The sequence below is a fragment of the Salminus brasiliensis genome, chromosome 3 (genome assembly GCF_030463535.1).
Source record: "Salminus brasiliensis chromosome 3, fSalBra1.hap2, whole genome shotgun sequence".
NCBI lineage: Eukaryota > Metazoa > Chordata > Actinopteri > Characiformes > Bryconidae > Salminus > Salminus brasiliensis.
In genome coordinates this window covers 52,020,677-52,044,064 of record NC_132880.1, presented here as the reverse complement: position 1 = coordinate 52,044,064, position 23,388 = coordinate 52,020,677, and the positions used below count along the sequence as shown (strand labels likewise).

Genomic DNA, 23,388 nt, shown 5'->3' with positions numbered 1-23,388 from the left:
AGTATATGTGGAGTCAATTTCAATTAAACATCTCTAAAAACTGAAAAGAGGCTCATTGATTTTTGACGAAATGCTGAAACACATGAAGTCACACTTATTAAGCCTCAGACAGGTATTGACTGATAGCTGAACTTTAAAGCAAACTGTGAAGCCGTGTGGAAAAAAGGGCACCAGTGATCCACTGGACTGTTCCTCTCCCACACTGACAAAACCTGGATTCCTGTCTTTTCTGTCTTTTAACCTTAAGGAACAGAAACTGTGTGACTAAATGGTCTAGATTTGGTCCAGAAGGTAAAATCCAGATGAATAGCTGCTTTCAGACTAAACTGTCTTTGATGGCCAAGGTGTTTGAAAAGCTGGTCACCCAGATCAAAACATGCCCTATACTGGTAGACCAGCTGGTTAAGCTGGTTAATGATGCATTTGGGTTTAATGGACTAGATGGTCTATCAGCATACTGGTTGACACTTTGGTCAAGCTGGTCATACAGGTCATGGACTAGCCCAGTCATGATGGTCATGTTTGTTGACTAGCTTGGTCAGTTTGGTCATGTTAGAAGACAGAACTATCCAGCTCAAATAAAAAAAATCCCTTTAATGGACAAAGGTTTAGAGTTCCATAATCCAGAACGAAGCTGGAAAGACACAGTCACTGTACGCCCACAGTTTGTAACAGAAATGTGGGAGTATAAAGAACCTAAAGTCTAAAGAACCTTCATTTACCTTCAACCTTCAAGAACATCATTCTTTATAAAACCAGAAGTGCTTCTTCTAAGTTATCTCCTGAAGAACCATTTGAAGTCCCAAATCTAACCTACACTACATGGACAAAAAGTATTGGGACACCTACAGGAGCTTTAATGAAACCCCATTCTAACCCCACAGGCATTAATCTGGAGCTGCTCCCTCTCTGCAGCTCTACCAGCAGCAGCAGGTCTGGAGCTCTGCTGCAGTTACTGAGTCAGTTGGAGGCTTTTCTGCACTCTGCTCTGAGCTCAGCACTCGGCCCTGACCCCGCTCTGTAACTTTACGTGGTCTGACAGACACTCTGTGGCTGAGCTGCTCTGTTCTGTTCTGAGCTGTTCCTCCTAAACTCTTCCACTGTTCAATAATAACACCACTCACAGCTGATGGAGGAAGATCTAGGAGGGAGGAGATTTCACCAGCTGACTTGTTGTTGTTGGTGCAGCGGTGTCTCCTATTACATACAGAACCACGCTGGAGTTCAGTGAGCTCTTCAGAACCTCCCGTTCTTTCACTGATGTGTGGAGGAAAGACAGACTGCAGGACTAGAGGCTGGAGTTTAGACACCTGTGGCAGCGGGACTGAATCACACACCTGAATTCAGTTATAAGAGGTGTCCCAATACTTTTGTCCATACAGTGTATTTTAGATTATAGTGTATAATGGTGATGATGGCCGTTGTAAAGCATGTGTCTGATTGTAACCCGGCTTCTGTTTTGTGTAGATTGATTTATTGCATGTTTGCTGATTGGGTGCAGGCTCAGACAAGTTCCCATTGTATCCGTGCTTACGATGCTTATATGTGGCAAACAAGTCATGAAAGCTGAAATTTGAGTCTAAGTGCACAGCATTATGATTTGATGGATGAAAGCAAATACGGAGAACCTGACGACAGAAACACAGCCCTGCACTCTGAATGAATTCATGGCTGAAAGGAGACGGAGCAGTAAAACACAGCCCACAGTGAGAAGTGGAGAGACCGCCGCGGTCCGTTTAGCGCTATAGGAGACTGGTTTTTCCTCAGCGTTCCCCTCATGGTTTAGTCACTGCGAAATCACAGTGCAGCGTGCCTCCTATCAAGCTCTAAATGCATATGAAGCCTGTTACGGTTTCGATCTGCTGCCCACACAGCATCGCCAAGTGCCTCAATGCGCTCTGAGTAGAAGTGCTTGACTCTGCTGTATAATCATCTAACCGCTTGATTGGCTGGTATGTCACTTATCGAGGGCAGCGGCCACACTTTTCCCTCAACAAAAAAACAGCCCCCCAACCCCCCTCCCTCCAGGCCACTGGCAGCACAGGGCACAGCTGGGATTGATCTCATCATCAGTTCTACCAGTGGTCCTGACTCCACACTCTGCTCTTGAGGGCAGAAATGACCGATTGAGAAACGGACACAGCTGACAGAAACTGCAGAGGAATGGCAGAGATTGGTCCCACTTTCCCAAATGGTATTTCCAAGCTCCAGAATTTCAGAGAAATGTGACCTCACTTTCAGAAGAGCCACGTGACCCTTCAGAGCTCGTCTCAATCCCCGCCAAGGAGCCCATTTTATAATAATGCCAAATAATGCTGGAATACTCAGCGAGGTTTAGCTATAGCCATGGGCTGTTATCAACATTAACACAGGGCTCTTAATACAGAAACGCTGCCCTTCACCTTTAAGCCTTGCAAAGGTAATGCTAGTTTCCATGAACCAAGCCTGGCAGCCAGGCGGTGCTAATGTCGTGGGAGCGATGTTTAGCTAGCCTGGTATCTGGCATTCCTACAAGAGGCCGGTAGGCAGGCCGTGCCAAATCCTCGGTAGCAGTGTTGGACAAGCTGGGTAGCCGGGCCATGCTAATACCGCTGTAGTGATTTTGGACAAGACCCAAAGCTGGCGTGTTAACGCTGTGGTAGCGCTGTTGGACGAGGCCCGTAGCCGACTCAGGTGCTGTGCTGTACTTTATTATGCTCCGGGGCTCTAAAGCGTACTCTAGACGTTGCCATGCAGCTGAAGAGCTACTCCTGTACTTATTAGAGAAAGTCTCTCCACCATCTTCTCTACTGGAAAAGAGGAGCGTCCCCTCTGTAACCTACACAGCTGGGAGGAACCATATGCTCCTGTGACCGCCGCAGGGCTTCAGCAGTTCTGCATCCAGGACACAGTGTCACGGAATCCCAGGAGGAGGTGATTGCTTCTCTGATTGGTGCAGAGCACTTCTCATCAAGGTCCTCCTGATTGCAGCGTGAACACACAATTCCTGCAGATCTTTCAGGAGCACCGTCAAGCCAAAGGAGTTCTACTGGATTCAGATCTGGTGACAGGGAAGAACCAGCACTGAAGAACCCAGCTCGAGAGAGTGAGAGACTCTGCTTTGAGGCCTCAGTCCTGCACAGCTCAAGTACGCCTAATTTAACTGACCAGGTAATTGCCAGGTATGCAATTATACACTACGGAGGAGATTTGACACAGAGGTATAAATTGGCTTCTCCCCTAAAGCCCATACACCAGAATCGAGCCAGCACTCACAGTACACCTGAAAAAATCCACAATGCTTATTATTTCACTCTCTACACTCGAACGGGGTTTCTGTGTTACCTCTGATAGAAAATAAAAGCTGCAAATATCCTAATTCTCAGTATATCACATAAATACACTTCAAGAATACATTCGAGCATAGCGTTTCTAATGAGCTGTTATAACATCCTGATCCGCTCAGATTTGGTTAGCTAGCAGTTTGTTTACAATAATAGGGGGGTAACAGCGTGTTGATGTGGAATATTAATATTTGCTTTTGGCTCCAGTAGAATCAGATGTAGCGTGTTTTTAATGGTGCAGGCCGGGTTTGTGAGCTGCTTTGTCCAGGATGGCCAATTCTGGCTTAGTTGCCTCTAAATCTCAGGGTCAAAAGGGTGTGGACAGGCCTTCAGATTAAGGTCTAAAAAGTCTGGAGGACTGAAGGTTGTCTTGACTTTGTGGCTCGTGGATGTGGCATCGGGCAAACAGATGTGCGGGAGGCAGCGGCGCCCACACTGGAGTGATATGAGAGTGGCCCCGGGGTTGGAGGAGCAGATGACGGTGGAGAGCTGCTGGACTGCATGTGAGAGAGCTTCCACAGAGCCTGTCGGAGCCCAATAATGGGGTTGAGGGGGTGAGGGGTCTCTTTGATGAATGGAAAAGATGAAAATAAAAAACTCATATGTGAAACAGACACCCCGACCCCCAACGGTGGAGCACGAGAGCCTGTTTTTCCTGGACACTTCTCAACAGTGAAAAAACTTCTACAGCTTTAAACACGCCTCTTTAGGCCCCGCCCTCTCACCACCACACCTGCTCTATACACTTACATATACAGGTGCTTCAAAGGGTTCTTTGAGTGATGCCATAAAGGAACCACTTTGGCTCCTTGAAGAACCCTATTGAGAGCTGTGAGAGTGTGAAGAACCTTTACACTCACTCAGAACTCTCAGAGAGAGAGAGAGAGAGAGAGAGAGAGAGAGACAGAGAGAGAGAGAGAGAGAGAGAGAGAGAGAGAGAGAGAGAGAGAGAGACAGACAGACAGACAGACAGACAGAGAGAGAGAGAGAGAGAGAGAGAGAGAGAGGGGGGGGGGGGGGGGGGGAGTTTAACTGGAGCAGCACATGGAGATCGACCACAGTCTAAAAATGCCTAAACACACACTAATAAACTCAAATTAGTCCTAGATAAACATCCTGTGGTTCCATCCCAGCAAAACAAAGTGGACCAAATATTCTAACAGATCTGAAAATGAATGATCAAAGCAATCACACACACACACACACACACACACACACACACACACACACACACACATCACATCAGGACTGAACCGTATCTGAATAAAGTCAGTTACCATTAAAACTCACTATTAGGCTGAACTTTATCGTCATTTTTATGATAACTGACTTTATTTTACCGATGTATCCATTATTATTACTATTATAATCATCATCATTATTATTATTATTATTATTATTATTATTACTACTGTTGTTATCATTATTATTATTATTATTATTATTATTATCATGGTTATATGATATACAAATATTTTACTTATTTTCTTTTATTTTTTAATTCTCATGAACAAGGCTGTTTATTAATTTGGTTAATGAGTAAATATTTATGTATTAATGTTCATTAATGTAGCCGCATGCTCCTCCCAATCACACACACACACACACACACACACACACACACACACTGTCACGGTCCTACAGGGGCCTACTTTAAACCCCCCAGCACCACATCCTAACCACGGCGGCCCTGGCGTGTCCCCAGTGTCCTCTTTTTGGTCTGGCTGTGTGTGCAGCAGAAACACGGCGCATTAAAATACAACCAAAAGAAGAAGAGCAGCCAACCCTCCTAAACACTTCACACACTGCATCTGCTCAGAGATATCCAGAGATACAGAGATCAGACACTCTCAGGGTCTCGGATTCTTCTTCTGTTAACGTGATGACGGTGTGTGTTCTGAACGATATTTAGGAGGGTAGTGAATTGTGGGATGCTGAGAGCTGCTGATGGTGTGAGAGGGGTGGATTCGCCTCTGCTGGAGAATTCCTACTTTATCTGAGTCACATTTTCAGATTAGATATTACAGACCTGCTGTCTGATCTCTGCCTCTTCTTACATTCTCTCACACACACACACACAACATGATGGGGAAAGTACGCAACACACACACAAATACGGCACATACACACACTTACAGGCTTAAACACACTGTGTAAGACGCTGTGCAGCCTAACACACTCACACACACCAAAACAGGAGGGAGTGCAGCGGCTCGAGTAAAGCAGCTACTGACATAACATTCTGCTTCTTGCGGCGTCGCTCTCTCTCTCTCTCTCTCTCTCTCTCTCTCTCTCTCTCACACACACACACACACACACACACACTCACTCACTCACTCACTCACTCATGCTCGCACACACACCGACCCACACACACACTTGCTTTTCTCTCTCCCAGCGTTGTGCCGCCCACAGAAGGCGCAGGGCAGGCAGAGTCACTGCGGCTGCACTAATGCCTGGACTGGCCTGGACTGGCTGTGAGCGTGTCCTGGGGCCTGGAATACAAATCAGTCGTAGCTGGACGCTGTCCCAGGAGCCTGCCGAGCATGCCGTCTGTGGCCCGGCACAACCTGGCAGGGCGGAAGTTGGGCCTAAGGCCCTCCTCCCCCTCCCCGTCCCCCCGGGGTGTTCACAGCACCACTTTATTACTGTAAGAATTCCCACCGCTCGCCAACCCTTTCTATTAACACGTACAGAAAGCAGCGCACAGCACCTTCCAACGTACAGCGCAGGCCACAACACCCACACCAACCTGAAGGGCAGAACCAGCACACACACAAGTGCATATAGATGTGGCGCATGCAGAAGAGCAGCAGCTCACGGAAATTACAAGGATGTCTGGCTAACTGCAGCCCGAGTGTGCAGCACAAACAGTACGGTGAACAGTACAGAGCACAGGCCAGGCATCTGAAAAAGAGAGGACACCTCCTGAAAACCTGTGTGTTTGATCTTCATGTGATCAATACTGATCAATAATGATCAATACTGAGAGATGCAGTTGATCTAACTAAACTCACACCTGTAGAAATGTCAGGGCCAGGCTGAAGATTCACCTGTCCAGAGCTCAGGTCACATTGTTCTAGACCTGGTGTTGGTCCCAGTGTTGTCTGGAGAACTTCAGTCTTGCTCTGAGGTTTTATTGTTTTATTTACAGTAAGAGCTCCTCCTCCTGTTCTCCTCTCCTGAAGATCTGACCTGTGTGTCTCTCTGCTGGTAGAAGCTGTACTTTAACATCAGCTGAGCTGAGATCTACCTGTAGATCCTGTGAGGAGATTTTAGGACTGTTGGACTCTTCTTTATTCATCCTGAGCTTCTGCTGCTGGGCTGATCTTGCTGGGATGGTCTGATCTGGTCATGTTGGCCAGCTGTTCCTCTTGTAGATGATTTAGTGGACGGTGGAACAGCAGCTGATCTCTAACTGTTCTGAGATCAGTTTAAAGCCCTTCCCAGACTCCTCTGCATCTCCACCCTTCTTCCTGAAGGCCTCAGAGAGCTCTCTGGATCTGAGCATGGTGATCTTCTTCACCCCTCACTTCAACCATCAAGAGCAGACCAGACTAAACGTCTGAGGTTTAGATCAGACAGACTCCTCCAGAATAATCCTCTCCAACCATGTTCTGATCATCTGCAGCTGATCTTCTGCTCCTGGTTCTGATTCTACACATTAGAAGGAGTGATAAATGTGGGGGTGAACTTTCTCCTCACGGGAAAATGATATTTCTATTAATTCTGTTTAATAAATGATGATTAAAGACAGTTCTTCAGGTGTGAGTTTAGTTAGATCACCTCCATCTCTCAGTGCTGATCAGTGCTGATCACATGAAGATCAAACGTCCAGATATTTAAATAAGTTCAGAAACACAAAGGCTTTAATGGGGTCCTCACTTTTTAACATGACTGTAAGTCTTTGTACGCCGCTCTGGGATCTCTGCAGACAGCACAGAGATTAAAGAGAAACATGTGAGATTAAAATGTGGATGAATTATTATTATTATGGCAAATCCAAAATCCATAAGCCTGAACCAGCCGGAGATAAAGGTCATATGGCATATTGTACAGTACATTAGAGACAGTGTAACAGTGTAAGATAGCATAAATCTCACATATGAGGCAACCTCCACCATCACCAACTGACTATAAACCCCTGTAATGAGGTGGAGTGTTCTGCAAAGCAGGCTTTCTCAGCTATGCTGGAGCAACAGCTCAGGATAATTGAGAAAACCTATCATCCCAACCTGGTCTGATGTCTGACCAACACTGCAGGATGTCTGGACTCCTTAAGCACCGCAGAATTCATTAAAACAGACTGCTGTTTTAATACTGGGGTGAAAAACACTCCCAAATGCAGTTTAATGAGTCTGTTTACCACCCTGTTATTTCTCCGAAAAATGAAACTGCTGATTTTCCTTCCTTATAGAAGAAAAAATGATGATGTCTGCTTTTATTGGCTGGTTAACAACACTGTGCTGGCCCACAGCCCGCTGCATAGCCTGGCCTAGCATAGCCAACCTGAGCACTGTAACAAGTACGGTCGTCTTACCGTATACTCCTGCTGTCCTCTCTGAGTCCTCTGGGTATGCTGTGGGATTAACTAGCTGAAGAGATAGGCTGACCCTAGCATTGTTAGCCTAGCATGAGCTATTAGCCATTTAGCCCTTCCTCTGGCTGCCCACAGTCCCTCTGTCCCGCAACTGAGCTTTCTCATTCTGCACAGCTCCACCAGTCAGCCTAGTGTTAGCTTTTAGCTTTTTAGCCTTGCTTCCACACTCTCCTGAAGGAGCCCTTGTGTTTACCTTGAAAGGCTTTTTGGAGTGGGCGGGGTTTATGTAAATACTGGGGGTGTAATTATAACGAGTCAGGACTGTGATGTAACAGTTTGGGGGTTTGGAATTGGCCTGTTTTCCAGCTCTGTTCTGGTTCCGCTGGAGGTTCTTCTGAAGGAGCTTTGAGCTTCATGGTTTCTCACTACCATGACAAGATCACTGCAGTGCCAAGAATGACCCACCGCCCAAATACTACCTGCTCTGTGGGGTCCTGACCACTGAAGAACTGAAGAACAGGGTGAAAGGAGAGAAACAGATGGACACAGTCTGGAGTTATAGATCTACCCAGTGATCAGTGGAGCTGATGGAATGGGCCAGGCGTGGTCATAATATTCTGATATGACAGTGGATATTATCTTTCACTTTTACAATACTCAATAAAATGTATATAACTAATAGAAAAATATAGAACTAGCTCAGTAGCTCATCTGTGCCTCGCTTCCATGTTCCAGTTAGTTTTGATCCAAAGCCGTATTTCTTCACAGAGCAGTGTGTGGGGTTTCATTTCTATCAGGGCGACTCTTGTAGCGTGGAGGCTGTGATGACCACAGGATGACTAAGGACAAAAATATTTGGTTGGATCTGTCCGAATGTCCAGGGTCTTACACATTTTCTACATCAGTACAACCCTGTAGTGGACCAGCTATGAGCCGCCTGATTCATGTGAACGGTCTACAGTAGATGTTCTGAGGATGCCGCTTATCATTTAGTGTTGAATATCATCACTGTGGATGATCTCCGCGTTCACTGTTGATCTGGCAGCTGCTCTTTATGCTGTAAAAAGATCAGAACTCATGTAAAGCTGCTGCTGTTCTGGAGGCTCCAGGTTTTTGTGTGACAGTTAACCTTAACCTCTAATAACGATGGGATTCCAGCTCTAACCCAAACACCACTGAGAATCGGCTCTGTCTGACTGCTTATAATGATTTCAGCATCTGCAGATCTACTCCAGACTCTAGAGGACTGTTCTAATAGAGGACCCTGGGTGTGACATAGGCTTGACCTATCCAGCTAAAATGGAAACTCTACCCAGGCTCTGTGCGAGGTGTAGAGGTGTAGAGGTGTAGAGGGGTAGAGGGGTAGAGATGTAGAGGTGTAGAGGTGTAGAGGGGTAGAGATGTAGAGGTGTAGAGGTGTAGAGGGGTAGAGGTGTAGAGGTGTAGAGGTGTAGAGGGGTAGAGGTGTAGAGGTGTAGAGGGGTAGAGGTGTAGAGGGGTAGAGGGGTAGAGGTGTAGAGGTGTAGAGGGGTAGAGGTGTAGAGGGGTAGAGGTGTAGAGGTGTAGAGGGGTAGAGGTGTAGAGGTGTAGAGGTGTAGAGGGGTAGAGGTGTAGAGGGGTAGAGGTGTAGAGGTGTAGAGGGGTAGAGGTGTAGAGGGGTAGAGGGGTAGAGTTGTAGAGGGGTAGAGGGGTAGAGGTGTAGAGGTGTAGAGGGGTAGAGTTGTAGAGGGGTAGAGGGGTAGAGGGGTAGAGGTGTAGAGGGGTAGAGGTGTAGAGGGGTAGAGGGGTAGAGGTGTAGAGGGGTAGAGGGGTAGAGGTGTAGAGGTGTAGAGTTGTAGAGGGGTAGAGGGGTAGACGTGTAGAGGTGTAGAGGTGTAGAGGTGTAGAGGTGTAGAGGGGTAGAGGTGTAGAGGGGTAGAGGGGTAGAGGTGTAGAGGGGTAGAGGTGTAGACGTGTAGAGGGGTAGAGGGGTAGAGGTGTAGAGGGGTAGAGGTGTAGAGGTGTAGAGGTGTAGAGGTGTAGAGGGGTAGAGGGGTAGAGTTTGCACATCTCTTTTAGGTCTGCCCTGCTGGTGTACAGGTAGAGATTCAGAGTCAGTCATCTGGTGTCGCGCTATTCTGCAGACCTTCTCCCTCTCAGAAACCGGCAAACCTGCTGTGCCTGATTACACTCATCCCAGCGCGACGCGAGCTACATCACCACTGTGTCAAAAATTGTCAACCACTCAAATAATAGGCTATATGGCCAGCAGTGTTCTTGTGGTCAGTGATGAATGGCTCCCTCAGTGATGAATGAGGCACAGGGTGGCTGACAAATTGTGCATGACGACAGATGGCTGCACTCAGTAATTGTACATCTACACCGTGTTGTGGATCTATAGGGTACTGTGAGTGTACTCATAAAGTAATCAGTGGGAAAGGCAGAAGGTTGTTCTAGAGAAAGCCGACTAGAGACAGAAAAAACTCACAACCTGTGACCACCCCCCCAATCCCACCCCTCATCTCTCAGCCCTCAGTTTCCTCACCCTTAATCTCTCAGTGTGTGACCTTGTAAACTCAGGGCCTGTTCATAACCGCTGGGTTATAAAGCTTTATCACGCTCCTCCTCAGACCTTTGCCACCACTGTATCTCTGTCAGCCTCTCGCTGTGACTCTTATCTCTACTAGCTCAGCACACTGGGATCAGGTGGACAGGTCACACCTAGCTCAGGTTCCTTTGGTGGGTGGCATCTTCAATCACACCACAGCAAGACTCTACCCACCCATAGAAAGGTCTGCTATAGGGCTGTCTCTGCACATGCTGTATATTATAAAGGATTGAGCACATGTTTTAATAGATATGTACACACATACTGAAGTATGCATATATTATGCAAACGTGTCAATATATGATACTCGTATTTATACAATATATACATATACATACACATGCATACTATATGGATCAAATGTGCATTTTTGATTGGTAGGTAAATACATATGTACATATTGGATATACAGTAAAGATGAAGTAAGTAAATATCAATTATACAACATTTAATTTCTATTTCTATTTTTGTATATTTGTTATTGTCAGGCATGTTTGTGTGTGTTGCTATATGGCAGACACACAGGGCATATACAATATACGTCCTATATTAGAAACTAGTGTGTGTATATATATATATATATATATATATAAAAACATTGTACTGTATGTCTTTACTAAAATAAGGCTGTAATCATTTAAGTAAACTAATTATAATAAATTACTGGTGTCACACAAAAATCTTGTATCTCCAGAACAGCAGTGTTTTATTATTTATTTATTTATTTTTAGTGGACGTCAGTGTAAAAGACTTTATTCTTTAGTCAGTGTCGGAGTGTCGGAGTGTTTCTGTGTCTAAATTCTGATACAGTATAAAGAACCACTGCAGATTCACATTATGGTGAAAAGAGGAAAACAGTGTAAACGGAGATACAGGGTTTCTGCAGCTGCAGAACTTCAGAACGCACTTCAGATTTTCATCATCATCATCATCATCATCAGAGGTTTTACAGTCTGGTTGGAGAGTCTACCAGTGATGGTTTAGCAGTGTAGTTTCCCGGGAGACGGCTTTAGGGGACAGACGGGCTGTTCTCTCCCCAGTGTTCTAACCCGCAGGTAACGCTGCTCCACCTCCACCTGCAGCTCCCAGCACGGGCACCAGGTAGCAGAATCTGTACGGTGCAGCGTGACCCGCGTCCCGAACTCTACTCCTAATCAGACGCTTCACCCTAACCTCAGACCTCCACCCGACCACGACTGGCCCACACTGTGGCCTGCATTACCTACCAGAGTCAACTGGAGTACAGAAAGATGGAGAAGAGTGAGAAAGATGGAGTAGAGTGAGAAAGATGGAGTAGAGTGAGAAAGATGGAGTAGAGTGAGAAAGATGGAGCAGAGTGAGAAAGATGGAGTAGAGTGAGAAAGATGGAGTAGAGTGAGAAAGATGGAGTAGAGAAAGATGGCCATCTTTCTAGGCCAATGGCTTTCCCCCTAGTGGACTGCAGTGGTACTGCTGGCTGCAATTGTTTTTGTTTATGAAATAAACAGTATTTGTAAACAGACATTACCTAACAGTTTTAAATAGGAGATATCGTTATGATAAATATCATATTTCAAATCCGTATGTAAGCCCACACATCAGCTCTTCACTCTAATTACTGCATTACTGTCATAATTACCATCAGCTTAACGGGTCCTAAAATAGAACCCTGTGGGACACCCCGAGTTCCGCGAATCAAACAGGTCTCAGATCATCCGCAGTACTTTCTAACTGAATAAGCAGCCTGCTGGCGGGAGGGGGGAGCCTTCGAATGGGCCGAGAACCACTGCTCCAAGCCTGCCTGCCTGACAGTGGAGGGATTTAGGCCCCATCTCTGGACATCCGTTTTCAGTGCTAGCACAAATGAGCGATTGGTGTAGCATAGTGGATAACACCACCCTCTCCATGGTAGCTCCCACCACTCTACACCGTTAGAGTCCTTGGGCAAGACTCCTAACTCTACATTCTCCTACCTGTGGAACCTGTGGAACATGACGGAACGTCAGATAAAGAACCGAAGAACAGGAGGGTCTTACCGCTTGCCTCCAGAACAGTTGCTGATGCCCGCGCTGCTCGTCCCGTGGAAGGACGAGGGCCACGACATGCGGGACTTCTTCAGGCCGGGCCTGTCGCTCGTGTCCACGGCGTCGGCGCGCTCCATAGGCCGGTGCGGGTGGCGGTCGGTGTCCGAGTAGCCTCGGTGTTTGATGCGGATGGGTGTGCGCGGCTGCCTCCAGAGGTGCTGTGGCGGCTTGAGGGTGGCCTGGCCCTCGCGGGGCACGGGCAGCGACAGGGACAGGCTCTTCTTGGAGCAGGGTGGAGCCTCCATTGTGCGTCAAAAACTCAGAAAAACTAAAGAGGGAGTGAAAGAAGCTTCCCGGGTGCGGAGCGGAGCGGACGGGCTCGGTCTACGGCCGCGTGCTGAGGGAGGAAACCCTCAGCTCTGCTGCTGTCTGTGAGCGGCCTTGCTCCATGACCGGCACCGGGGCGGGTACACGAGGGAACGCGGGAGTCCAAAGGTTCTGGGTGGGCGTCGTTCGTTCCTCCAGCTGGGCTGTTAGGTGAACACACAGTCAGGTAGTCGGGGAGACGAGGCGTATCACAGTGTGTGCAGTCCCCTCCACATGCCGGGGGTCATGAACTCCCCCCAAAGTTGCCCACCCGGAGTCCGAAACGCCTGGGAGTCCGTACCTCGCAACCTTCATCACCCCTCGTGCTCCTGCGCTCCTCCTCCTCGCTCAGAACGTGGCCCCCTGGTCGCTCATGGTGCAAAGAACCATGTATTGCTTTTTCAATTTGGTACAAATGAGCAAACAAACAAACAAACAAACAAACAAATAAACAAATAAACAACCCAAACCCCCTTATTGCAGTGTGGCACGCGGCTGAGCTGGGGTGTTATTAGCTATATTGATTATTAATATTATTGGTACTATTGATATTATTGCTGCTCGCCGCCGCGTCCAGGGAAAGTGTCCGGCGCATCTGGAAACAGCTGCACGGCGCCCTAAAAGTCGCGCGCGCCGCCCGCCCGCTCCGCGTCCACCTCCGGCTGCGTTTCAGGAGCGACGCGGCTCGCCTTCCGCGCGCACAAGAACATCGCGCGTGGGATGATGAGAGCCCCGGATCCGCTGCGTCTCGCGCCTCTCCTCGCCGTCCGTGTCGGTTCTCGCGTCCTGCGCGCGCAGCTACAGAGCATCTCCCTCCGCGAAACGCTCGTGCGCCCAGCTCGCCGCGCTCGCGCTCCTCGGTACTGATCTCCTTCCTCCCGCTGACATCCTCCTCTTCCTCTTCCTCCTCCTCCTCTCCTTTACTCCTCCTCTCTCCACTCAGACAGATGCTGGATTACAGCAGTGGAGGAGGACAGTTACTCTCTCTCTCTCTCTCTCTCTGCTTTACTCACTCTCGAGAGCGCGCGCTTACTCGCTCCCTATCTCTCGCTCTCTCCGCCTCTCTCTCTCTCTCTCTCTCTATAGCGCGCTCACTCACTCGCTCTTGCACGATTAGTCTCTCCCTCCCTCTCTCTCTCTCTCTCTCTCTCTCTCTCTGGTGTTGACTGTAGTGATGGGAGCTCCTCTGAAGGTTGTATAGGAGGTGTACAGGGGGTGTATAGGAGGTGTATAGGGGTGTATAGGAGGTGTATAGGAGGTGTATAGGAGGTGTACAGGGGTGTATAGGGGGTGTAAAGGAGGTGTACAGGGGGTGTATAGGATGTGTACAGGGGGTCTATAGGAGGTGTACAGGGGTGTACAGGGGGTCTATAGGAGGTGTATAGGAGGTGTACAGGGGGTGTATAGGAGGTGTACAGGGGGTCTATAGGAGGTGTATAGGGGGTGTATAGGAGGTGTACAGGAGGTGTACAGGGGGTCTATAGGAGGTGTACAGGGGGTGTATAGGAGGTGTACAGGGGTGTATAGGAGGTGTATAGGAGGTGTACAGGGGGTGTATAGGAGGTGTACAGGGGGTCTATAGGAGGTGTATAGGAGGTGTACAGGGGTGTACAGGGGGTGTATAGGGGGTGTAAAGGAGGTGTACAGGGGGTGTATAGGATGTGTACAGGGGGTCTATAGGAGGTGTACAGGGGTGTACAGGGGGTCTATAGGAGGTGTATAGGAGGTGTACAGGGGGTGTATAGGAGGTGTACAGGGGGTCTATAGGAGGTGTATAGGGGGTGTATAGGAGGTGTACAGGAGGTGTACAGGGGGTCTATAGGAGGTGTACAGGGGGTGTATAGGAGGTGTACAGGGGTGTATAGGAGGTGTATAGGAGGTGTACAGGGGGTGTATAGGAGGTGTACAGGGGGTCTATAGGAGGTGTATAGGAGGTGTACAGGGGTGTACAGGGGGTGTATAGGGAGTGTATAGGAGGTGTACAGGGGGTGTATAGGAGGTGTATAGGAAGTGTACAGGGGGTGTATAGGTGTATAGGAGGTGTACAGGGGGTGTATAGGATGTGTACAGGGGGTCTATAGGAGGTGTATAGGGGGTGTATAGGAGGTGTACAGGGGTGTACAGGGGGTCTATAGGAGGTGTACAGGGGTGTATAGGAGGTGTATAGGAGGTGTCCAGGGGGTGTATAGGAGGTGTACTGGGTGTGTACAGGGGGTGTATAGGAGGTATACAGGGGGTGTATAGTAGGTGTACAGGGGGTGTATAGGGGGTGTATAGGAGGTGTACAGGGGTGTAAAGGAGGTGTACAGGGGGTCTATAGGAGGTGTACAGGGGGTGTACAGGGGTGTATAGGAGGTGTACAGGGGGTGTATAGGAGGTGTACAGGGGGTGTATAGGAGGTCTATAGGAGGTGTATAGGTGGTGTATAGGAGGTGTACAGGGGTGTACAGGGGGTGTATGGGAGGTGTATAGGAGGTGTACAGGGGGTGTATAGGAGGTGTATAGGAGGTGTACAGGGGGTGTATAGGAGGTGTACAGGGGGTCTATAAGAGGTGTACAGGGGTGTACAGGGGGTGTACAGGGGGTGTATAGGAGGTGTATAGGAGGTGTACAGAGGGTGTACAGGGGGTGTATAGGAGGTGTGCAGGAGGTGTACAGGTGTTGCTGCAGGTAGAGGTGTGTGAGGGCTGGAAGTGGAGAGCCCGTCTCTCAGGTCCTGGGGGTGTGTGTGAGGGTCTTTATGGAGGCTCCTGTACAAGAGCCCTCTGTCCAAACATTCTGGGGCCCCCAGTGGAGGATTCTGCATCATGCTGTATGGTTAACCCTGCTGTTCGTCCACACTTCTGCTGGTCATGGTCACGCTGGCCATGCTAGTCATCCAGTTTGGTGATGCTGGTGATGCTGGTCGTCCAGTTTGGTCATGCTAGTCATCCAGTTTGGTGATGCTGGTGATGCTGGTCATCCAGTTTGGTGATGCTGGTCATCCAGTTTGGTGATGCTGGTGATGCTGGTCATCCAGTTTGGTGATGCTGGTGATGCTGGTCGTCCAGTTTGGTGATGCTGGTGATGCTGGTCGTCCAGTTTGGTGATGCTGGTCATCCAGTTTGGTGATGCTGGTGATGCTGGTCGTCCAGTTTGGTGATGCTGGTGATGCTGGTGATGCAGGTCGTCCAGTTTGGTGATGCTGGTGATGCTGGTGATGCAGGTCGTCCAGTTTGGTGATGCTGGTGATGCTGGTCGTCCAGTTTGGTGATGCTGGTGATGCTGGTCGTCCAGTTTGGTGATGCTGGTGATGCTGGTCGTCGTCCAGTTTGGTGATGCTGGTGATGCTGGTCGTCCAGTTTGGTGATGCTGGTCATCCAGTTTGGTGATGCTGGTGATGCTGGTCGTCCAGTTTGGTGATGCTGGTGATGCTGGTGATGCAGGTCGTCCAGTTTGGTGATGCTGGTGATGCTGGTGATGCTGGTCGTCCAGTTTGGTGATGCTGGTCATCCAGTTTGGTGATGCTGGTGATGCTGGTCGTCCAGTTTGGTGATGCTGGTGATGCTGGTGATGCAGGTCGTCCAGTTTGGTGATGCTGGTGATGCTGGTGATGCAGGTCGTCCAGTTTGGTGATGCTGGTGATGCTGGTCGTCCAGTTTGGTGATGCTGGTGATGCTGGTCGTCGTCCAGTTTGGTGATGCTGGTGATGCTGGTCGTCGTCCAGTTTGGTGATGCTGGTGATGCTGGTCGTCGTCCAGTTTGGTGATGCTGGTGATGCTGGTCGTCCAGTTTGGTGATGCTGGTCATCCAGTTTGGTGATGCTGGTGATGCTGGTCGTCCAGTTTGGTGATGCTGGTGATGCTGGTCGTCCAGTTTGGTGATGCTGGTGATGCTGGTCGTCGTCCAGTTTGGTGATGCTGGTCATACTTGGTCAGGTTGATCATGCTTGAAGACCATCAAACTCTAATACTGGTAAAGAGCTAAACTGTGCAACCAGCTTAACCAGCATGAGCAGGTTGTTTTAGTGAGGTATTATTATGTCTGTTAGGTGCGTTGATTGTACACGTCCTCAGAAATGAGCATTGTGCGTTTGCAAGGTGCAGTACTTACAGAAAGGGTAGGGGCAACACTGAGCAGCTTCCACATGCTGGACAGGGCTGAAGAAAGGCTTCTGGCCACGGCCATTTAGCAGCCTTACAAACCATCTACGCTGATTTCTGCCGTGATCATAGAGTTATCCAAAGGCTCATCTCCTCCAGAGTCGCCACGTTTCTATCATGTAAATCCAAAGCTCTTTATGGTCAGTGTTTTCTGGTCTGCCCCCTAGTGGAAGCCTCCAGTAACACACTTAGCACATGAGCTAGTATGAGTTATGCTCACGATGCAGATGGTGGTCTACGCTAACGCTTGACCAAACAGCAAGTATATCTCTAGCCTTAGTCTCTCTCTCTCTCTCTCGCTCTCTCTCTCTCTCTCTCTCTCTCTCTCATGGTCTGAGTGTGGTGGTATGTGCTTAAGACCCTCCAGTGAGGAACAGTTGGTTTTGAATGATGTCTGCACACACACACACACACACACACACACACAGACGCTCAGTGCTGACCGGGAGCAGAGCTGCCATCGTTCAGAGCTTCAGACTTTTTATAAAGGAGTGTCCATCCTCAGCTCTCTGCTCTCCTCTGATTGGGGTGGAGGGCATCTCTCTGGTTCAGATTCAGTAAAGGGTTAATGGGGGGAGCTGAAGCCCCCCGCACTCCCCTCAGTTCACTACTGAGTGTTTACGTGTCACTGATGAGCGTGACGAGCTCCCAGCTGAACTTTCAGCACTGAGATGTAACCACCTTCAGCTCTCCTGCACATCAGCAGCTTACAGGCCCCTGTGCTGGACACTGATTGGATTGTGGAGGTGCGAAGCCTTTCTCCTCTCAGAGGAGGGTCTTCAGTCTGGGTTTGAGGACAGCGAGTGTTGGACTCGAGGGGAAGCTCGTTCCACCACTTCGGTGCAGGACAGTAAAAAGTCTGGACGCTCGTCTTCCGTGGATCTTAAAGGATGGCGGGTCAAGCCGAGCCGTACTTGAAGCTGGAAGGGCTCTTGGTGCAGATCGGCTTTTGACCATCGCCATCAAGTACGGAGGGGCTGGCTGGTCCAGTCTTGGCTTTGTAGACCAGAGTCAGGGGTCTGAATCTGATGACCTGGGCAGCAGCTACAGGAAGGAGAGGAAGGAGAGGAAAGGTAAAGGTATTTAAAGGTGCACGTATTTGTCAGTGTACAGCGAAATGTGTCCTCCGCATTTAACCCATCTGGTAGTGAACACACACACACACACACACACACAGAGCAGTGGGCAGCCAACTCCAGCGCCCGGGGAGCAGAGAGGGTAAAGGGCCTTACCAGCCCGGGAATCGAACCCACAATCCTGTTATCAATATCCCGGCGCTCTAACCGCTGAGCCACCACTGCCCACACTGAAAGGTGTGAGTGTGAAGAACCTTTACATCAAGTGAAAGTGTTTTAGAACTTCAAAAGGTTCCTTCAACCCACATATCTAGATCACACACAGGGTTCTGTATGGTTCTTCTGTGAACCCTCTGAAGCAGCTTTAGGCTTCTGCTGGACATCCTGCTGCCAAGTGGACGAGACCGTAGTGTGGATCTGATGATGAGTGCAGACATGCCTCCGTCCATTCTGATCCACACACACACACACACACATTTAAACACACACACACATACACACACACACGTCTAAACACACACACACACACACACACACGTTTAAACACACACACACACACACACACACACACACACATTTAAACACACACACACGTTTAAACACACACACACACACACACACACACACATTTAAACACACACACACTTAAACACACACACACACGTTTAAACACACACACACACGTTTAAACACACACACACCCGGTGTGAACTGAGGAGTGTCGCAGAAGCAGGCGGCTGGCGTATACGGCTGATCCTGGCTGAACCAGACCTCAGTGCTGTACTGCAGACCGGACCACAGAGCTTTCACTGAAGCTCAAACCTTCTTCTGAAGATAATATCAATCAGCAGTCCAAACAAACGCCGCCACTAATTCTACACTCACACGCTCGGCTTCACAGAAATGTCAAGAGCCTCTTGGACTCTGAAGTTGTCCTCCTGTAGAAGAGACTTAATCAACCCCCCAACCAATCTATCTCTCTGTCATCATACACATCTAAACAGGACCATAATAAGATATACATATCATCACTGTCACGCAGAATCCTCCTATCTTCACTTTTCTCCATAATGTGAATCTGGCAGATGTTCTTTATACGGTATTACCTACTATTAAGTATACTATTATAGATATAGTATTTACTATTAAGAATAATAAATATTATTATTATTATTATTATTATTATTATTATTATTATTATTATCACTGCTACTAGACATATCAGTATATAACAGTGGACCTATGTGGTGTTATTGGGACTTTATACCATTTATCAGTCATTTAGGGATAGTTAAGGTCAGAGGAGGAAGGGTCACTCCTGTGAGTCTTGGTTTCTTATTCATTATGTTTTGGTCTTATTTCTGAAATTCTGTAAAGCTGCTTTGTGACAATATCAATTTATTTTAAAAAAATACACAAATAAATTGAACTTGACTGTAAAGTTTCCAGTTTGGAGATACAAGGTTTGTGTGTGACATTGATGACATACAGTCCTGTTCAGAGTTCAGCAGTGAGAGGGTCCTACTGTAGAAGCTCCAGATCTCATCGGAACAGATAAAGCAGCTGAACATGAATCCAGTAAAAAGGAGAAACAAGAGCTTCTCATTCTGAAGAAAGAAAGTAGTGAGATCTTGTCGGTGAGCTAGTCTGAAGAACAGAGCTCGGGGTCCTCCAGGGTTCTCCTGGACGCCCCCCAGTCCAGCCAGCACAGCGTGGAGGATGTGTTCAACTCCATCAGCAGCAGCAGCAGCAGCTCACCTGATTTACCATCATTAAGCCCTGATTTACCACCAAACCAGGTGTTGATCTGAGGAGAACTCTAAATAACACTAGACTCCATGAGAGAGGAGAACTTTGGAGATGTTCTAATGATGAACACAGTGATGGAGAACCTCCACTCAGATTTTTAGACTAAGGCCGTGTACAGATCTGTATATTATATTAAACTGTAATGATGAAGACCTGGAGCACTGCAGCAGGGCGATGAGAGGAGTCTGCTTTGCAGGAAGGTGATGCAACACACTTGTTTAGGGAGTCTTTTTCCGTTCTGTTCTCATTACTGCTTTGTATTATTGAGTGCACTCTGCTTCCCAGCCCTCCCCAAAACACACCGACAAACATGAAAGCTAATCTCCCCGAGTGATGCCAAGAAAAGCCCTGAGTGTGTGCGCTCACCCATCGCCAACCGTAGTCTCCGTGTCAGGGAATGCTGGGAACCGGATCCTCCCTGTTTTTCCCTGGAGGTGGGAGGAGGAGGAAGGAGGTGGGAGGAGGAGGAGGGAGGCAGAGGGAGGAGGTGGCAGGAGGAGGGAGGGGGAATGAAATATTAATCCCTACCTTTCTGCTGACAGTGAGGAATGGGCCGGCGTGTAAAGGGGTGAGGGAGGGTTTGTGTGTGGCTGGTGTCGGGGTCATGCTCCCATGTTTCTACCCAGCAGGCACCGGACGTCAGTTTGACGTCAGAACGCTGCTGGCCTCTAACATCGGACCGACTTTAGTTTAAGAGCTGCCGTCCAAACCCAGCGACACCTACCATCAACACCACCGCGGTCACACATCCATCAAACTGGGCTCCAAACCAGCTGCAGCGTTAGATAGACGTTACACTGTGGTTAGAAACCAGTCACTTATCCATCATTGATGTTGCCCCAGTGCTGTTTGATGGATAAGTGACTGGTTTCTAACCACAGTGTAACGTCTATCTAACACTGCAGCTGGTTGCCCAGTTTGATGGATGTGTGACCGCGGTGGTGTTGATGGTAGGGGTGGTGAATGAACGGCTGCCAGTCGCTGGGTTTGGACATCAAATGGACGTTGGTATTAGACGTTGTCCTGACATTGAATAGTGTTTACCCAACCTCTCCCACACTGGCGGTCAGCTGGGTAAGTCGGTAAACGATGACACTGATAGTTGGACGTGTCTGCGGCGCTGAGCGCTGAGCGGGCCACACTAATCGTTCCCAGGCAGCTTCTTCGCCATAGTTACTGCACTTTCACAAAAAAGCAAACCAAAAATAGCCTGTGATGGAGGGAGTCTGCATTTAGCAGATCTCCTTTAGCTCCAAGGCTGCATAAAAGACTGGAACACTTAGTTCATCGTGGTTGCCAGTCCATTAACCACTCCCCCCTCCCTCCCCTCCCGTCCCCAAACGAATCCTATACTGCGTGTGTGAAGGAGCAGAGTGGCCCTGACGGAACCGGGGAACCATCAGGCCGTCTGTGGTTTCCAGCAGTGGCGAGCCGAGCACTCTCCGGCTGTCTGATCTGCCTTTAATTGGATTGGAGAAACTGTGAAAGCCTGAGTGTCAGATGTTGAGGAGATGAGATCTGATGGAGCTGGAGACAGGGTCGAGTGTCAGGGTGACCGCACGCCTGGCCTGTTTCCCCACAACTGCCCATTCACCCTACCCTATTAACATCCACTCTCACTCACTAATAGTCCATCATCTAACACACACACACACACACACACACACACACACACAGATTGGTGCTGAGGGCAAAATGACCCTGGCCAGCATTAGCGCATGTATTTACCATCAAACGCCCGCGGGCAGAACAGCCTGAGCTCGGCTGATGATTCATGCGAGACGAGCTTCGTTTTCCATAAGAAGAATGATGTAGGTTATTCCGGAACCGTATTCGCTTCAGTTTGGCTCAGCGACGGCTCTTCTCCAGTGGGTATTTTGGAAAATCACAGGTTTCTGCATGCAGGTTTCTGAGTCAACACCAACGGTGCGGGGTGACTGTGTGGGTGGAGAGAGAGAAGGGAAAAAAATATGAAAGGCAGAAATCTAAATGTGTCTGACAAATCGTCCACTGTGCTGCCTTTGGTTCCCCTCCGGGAGCCCCCAGGATACAGGCAACGGTGCTCCCAGGTCTAGGAACAATCACAGACATTTATAGCAACAGGGATCTGAGCTGAGAGCGGGCCTCCTCGACACACAATAACAAGGCTTTGAGGGGACGTGCATTTTAAACCTGCTTCTCCCCAACGCCTCTCTCTCAACGCTCTCCATCTGCGGTCAGAGACAGCCTATTAAAACGCACCGCAATTTAACCCCATTTACGGCTGCTGTGGTCTCCAGGCCTGGCCCAGGCGCCCCCCTGTCCTACAGCGGTCTATGCTTTGATTATTATCTAAATCATGGTTTATTAATTAGCCATTTAGTTACGTTCTGGTCGTAGTTGATGTATAAATAGTAAGGGTGTGATTTTGTTTGATGGTTCTACAACCCTATTTACCACCCTGTTATTTCACCTCAGAATGAACCACAGTTTCCTTTTAAACCTTCTTAAAACAAAAACCTCTGCTCTGATTGGCTGGTTTACGACACCGACAGCTCACAGAAGAACTGTAACAAAAACACTGTAATTATCCCGGGTCTTACCGGATAGTGCTGCTGTCCTCTCACTGTGTCCTCTCAGCGCGATGTGCTGTTAGCAAGCTGAGGAGATTGTAGCCGGTTAGCTTGTAGCCTAGCCTCCTCTCACCCCTCCCTGGGTTTATCTTTCCCTTCTGTGTGAGTTCAGCTCCAGTTTGGTTCAGCTGAGAGAGTCCAGTTAGTTTTGGAGGGAGCGGACGATCGAGAGAAGAGCTGGAACAAGCTAGCATTAGCTTTTAGCCTAGCGCAGACGTTCTCTTTATGGCGTGCCGGGTTTGAGCTGTTCTTTGGAGACTAGCACAGGAAAAGCCGTGGTGACGGGACCTGGATCCTGTAGGAACCCGTCTTCCCATAACCAGCAGAGTCTGGAGGTGATGAGCTGCTCTCCAGTATCAACACCACCATATTCTCCTGAAGACGCCGTCGCATTTTACAGCCTCTCCAGCTCTGACTACAGCTTCCTCTAGTGGGCGGAGTTTATGTAAATATTGGGGTGTAATTATAACGAGTCAGGACTGTGATGTAACAGTTTGGGGGTTTTGGAATCGGCCTGTTTTCCAGCTCTGTTCTGGTTCTGCTGGAGGTTCTTCTGAAGGAGGAGCAGCAGAGTTTGAGCTTCACAGTTTCTCACTTCCATCCACTGACCTCTCACTATTCCACCATCTGCAGATACACACTGTTCCACTTTCTGAAGCAGGTGTTTAGTACAGTGTACAGGTCAGCAGGACTGAAAGATGCTGCATTAAAGATTACAGATGGTACTTTGCCCTTTCTGGTGACCTTTCTGATTCTGTAAGCATTTCCCTCATTTTCTGAGACGTGTCCTCTTCATTAGGCCTTCATCAACAACTGCCTTGGCAGCGGTCCACCAATCACGGCAGTTTATTAACCTCATTAGCTAAGAAGCTATGTAAGTGGCCCTTACCACCTCCTTCAGCGGTATGAAAGGGTGAAAGCCACAGGGGA

General features: G+C 48.6%; 1 protein-coding gene across 1 annotated transcript in view; it reads right to left on the bottom strand.

Moving 5' to 3' along the window:
• Window positions 1–13,867, bottom strand: part of pde4a (phosphodiesterase 4A, cAMP-specific) — a 94,006-nt gene extending 80,139 nt beyond the window's left edge. The window contains 1 exon segment of the mRNA XM_072676534.1: window positions 12,466–13,867. Coding sequence (XP_072532635.1) covers window positions 12,466–12,758 — 293 coding nt within the window. The 5' untranslated portion in view covers window positions 12,759–13,867.
• Between the last annotated feature and the right edge of the window lie 9,521 nt (window positions 13,868–23,388).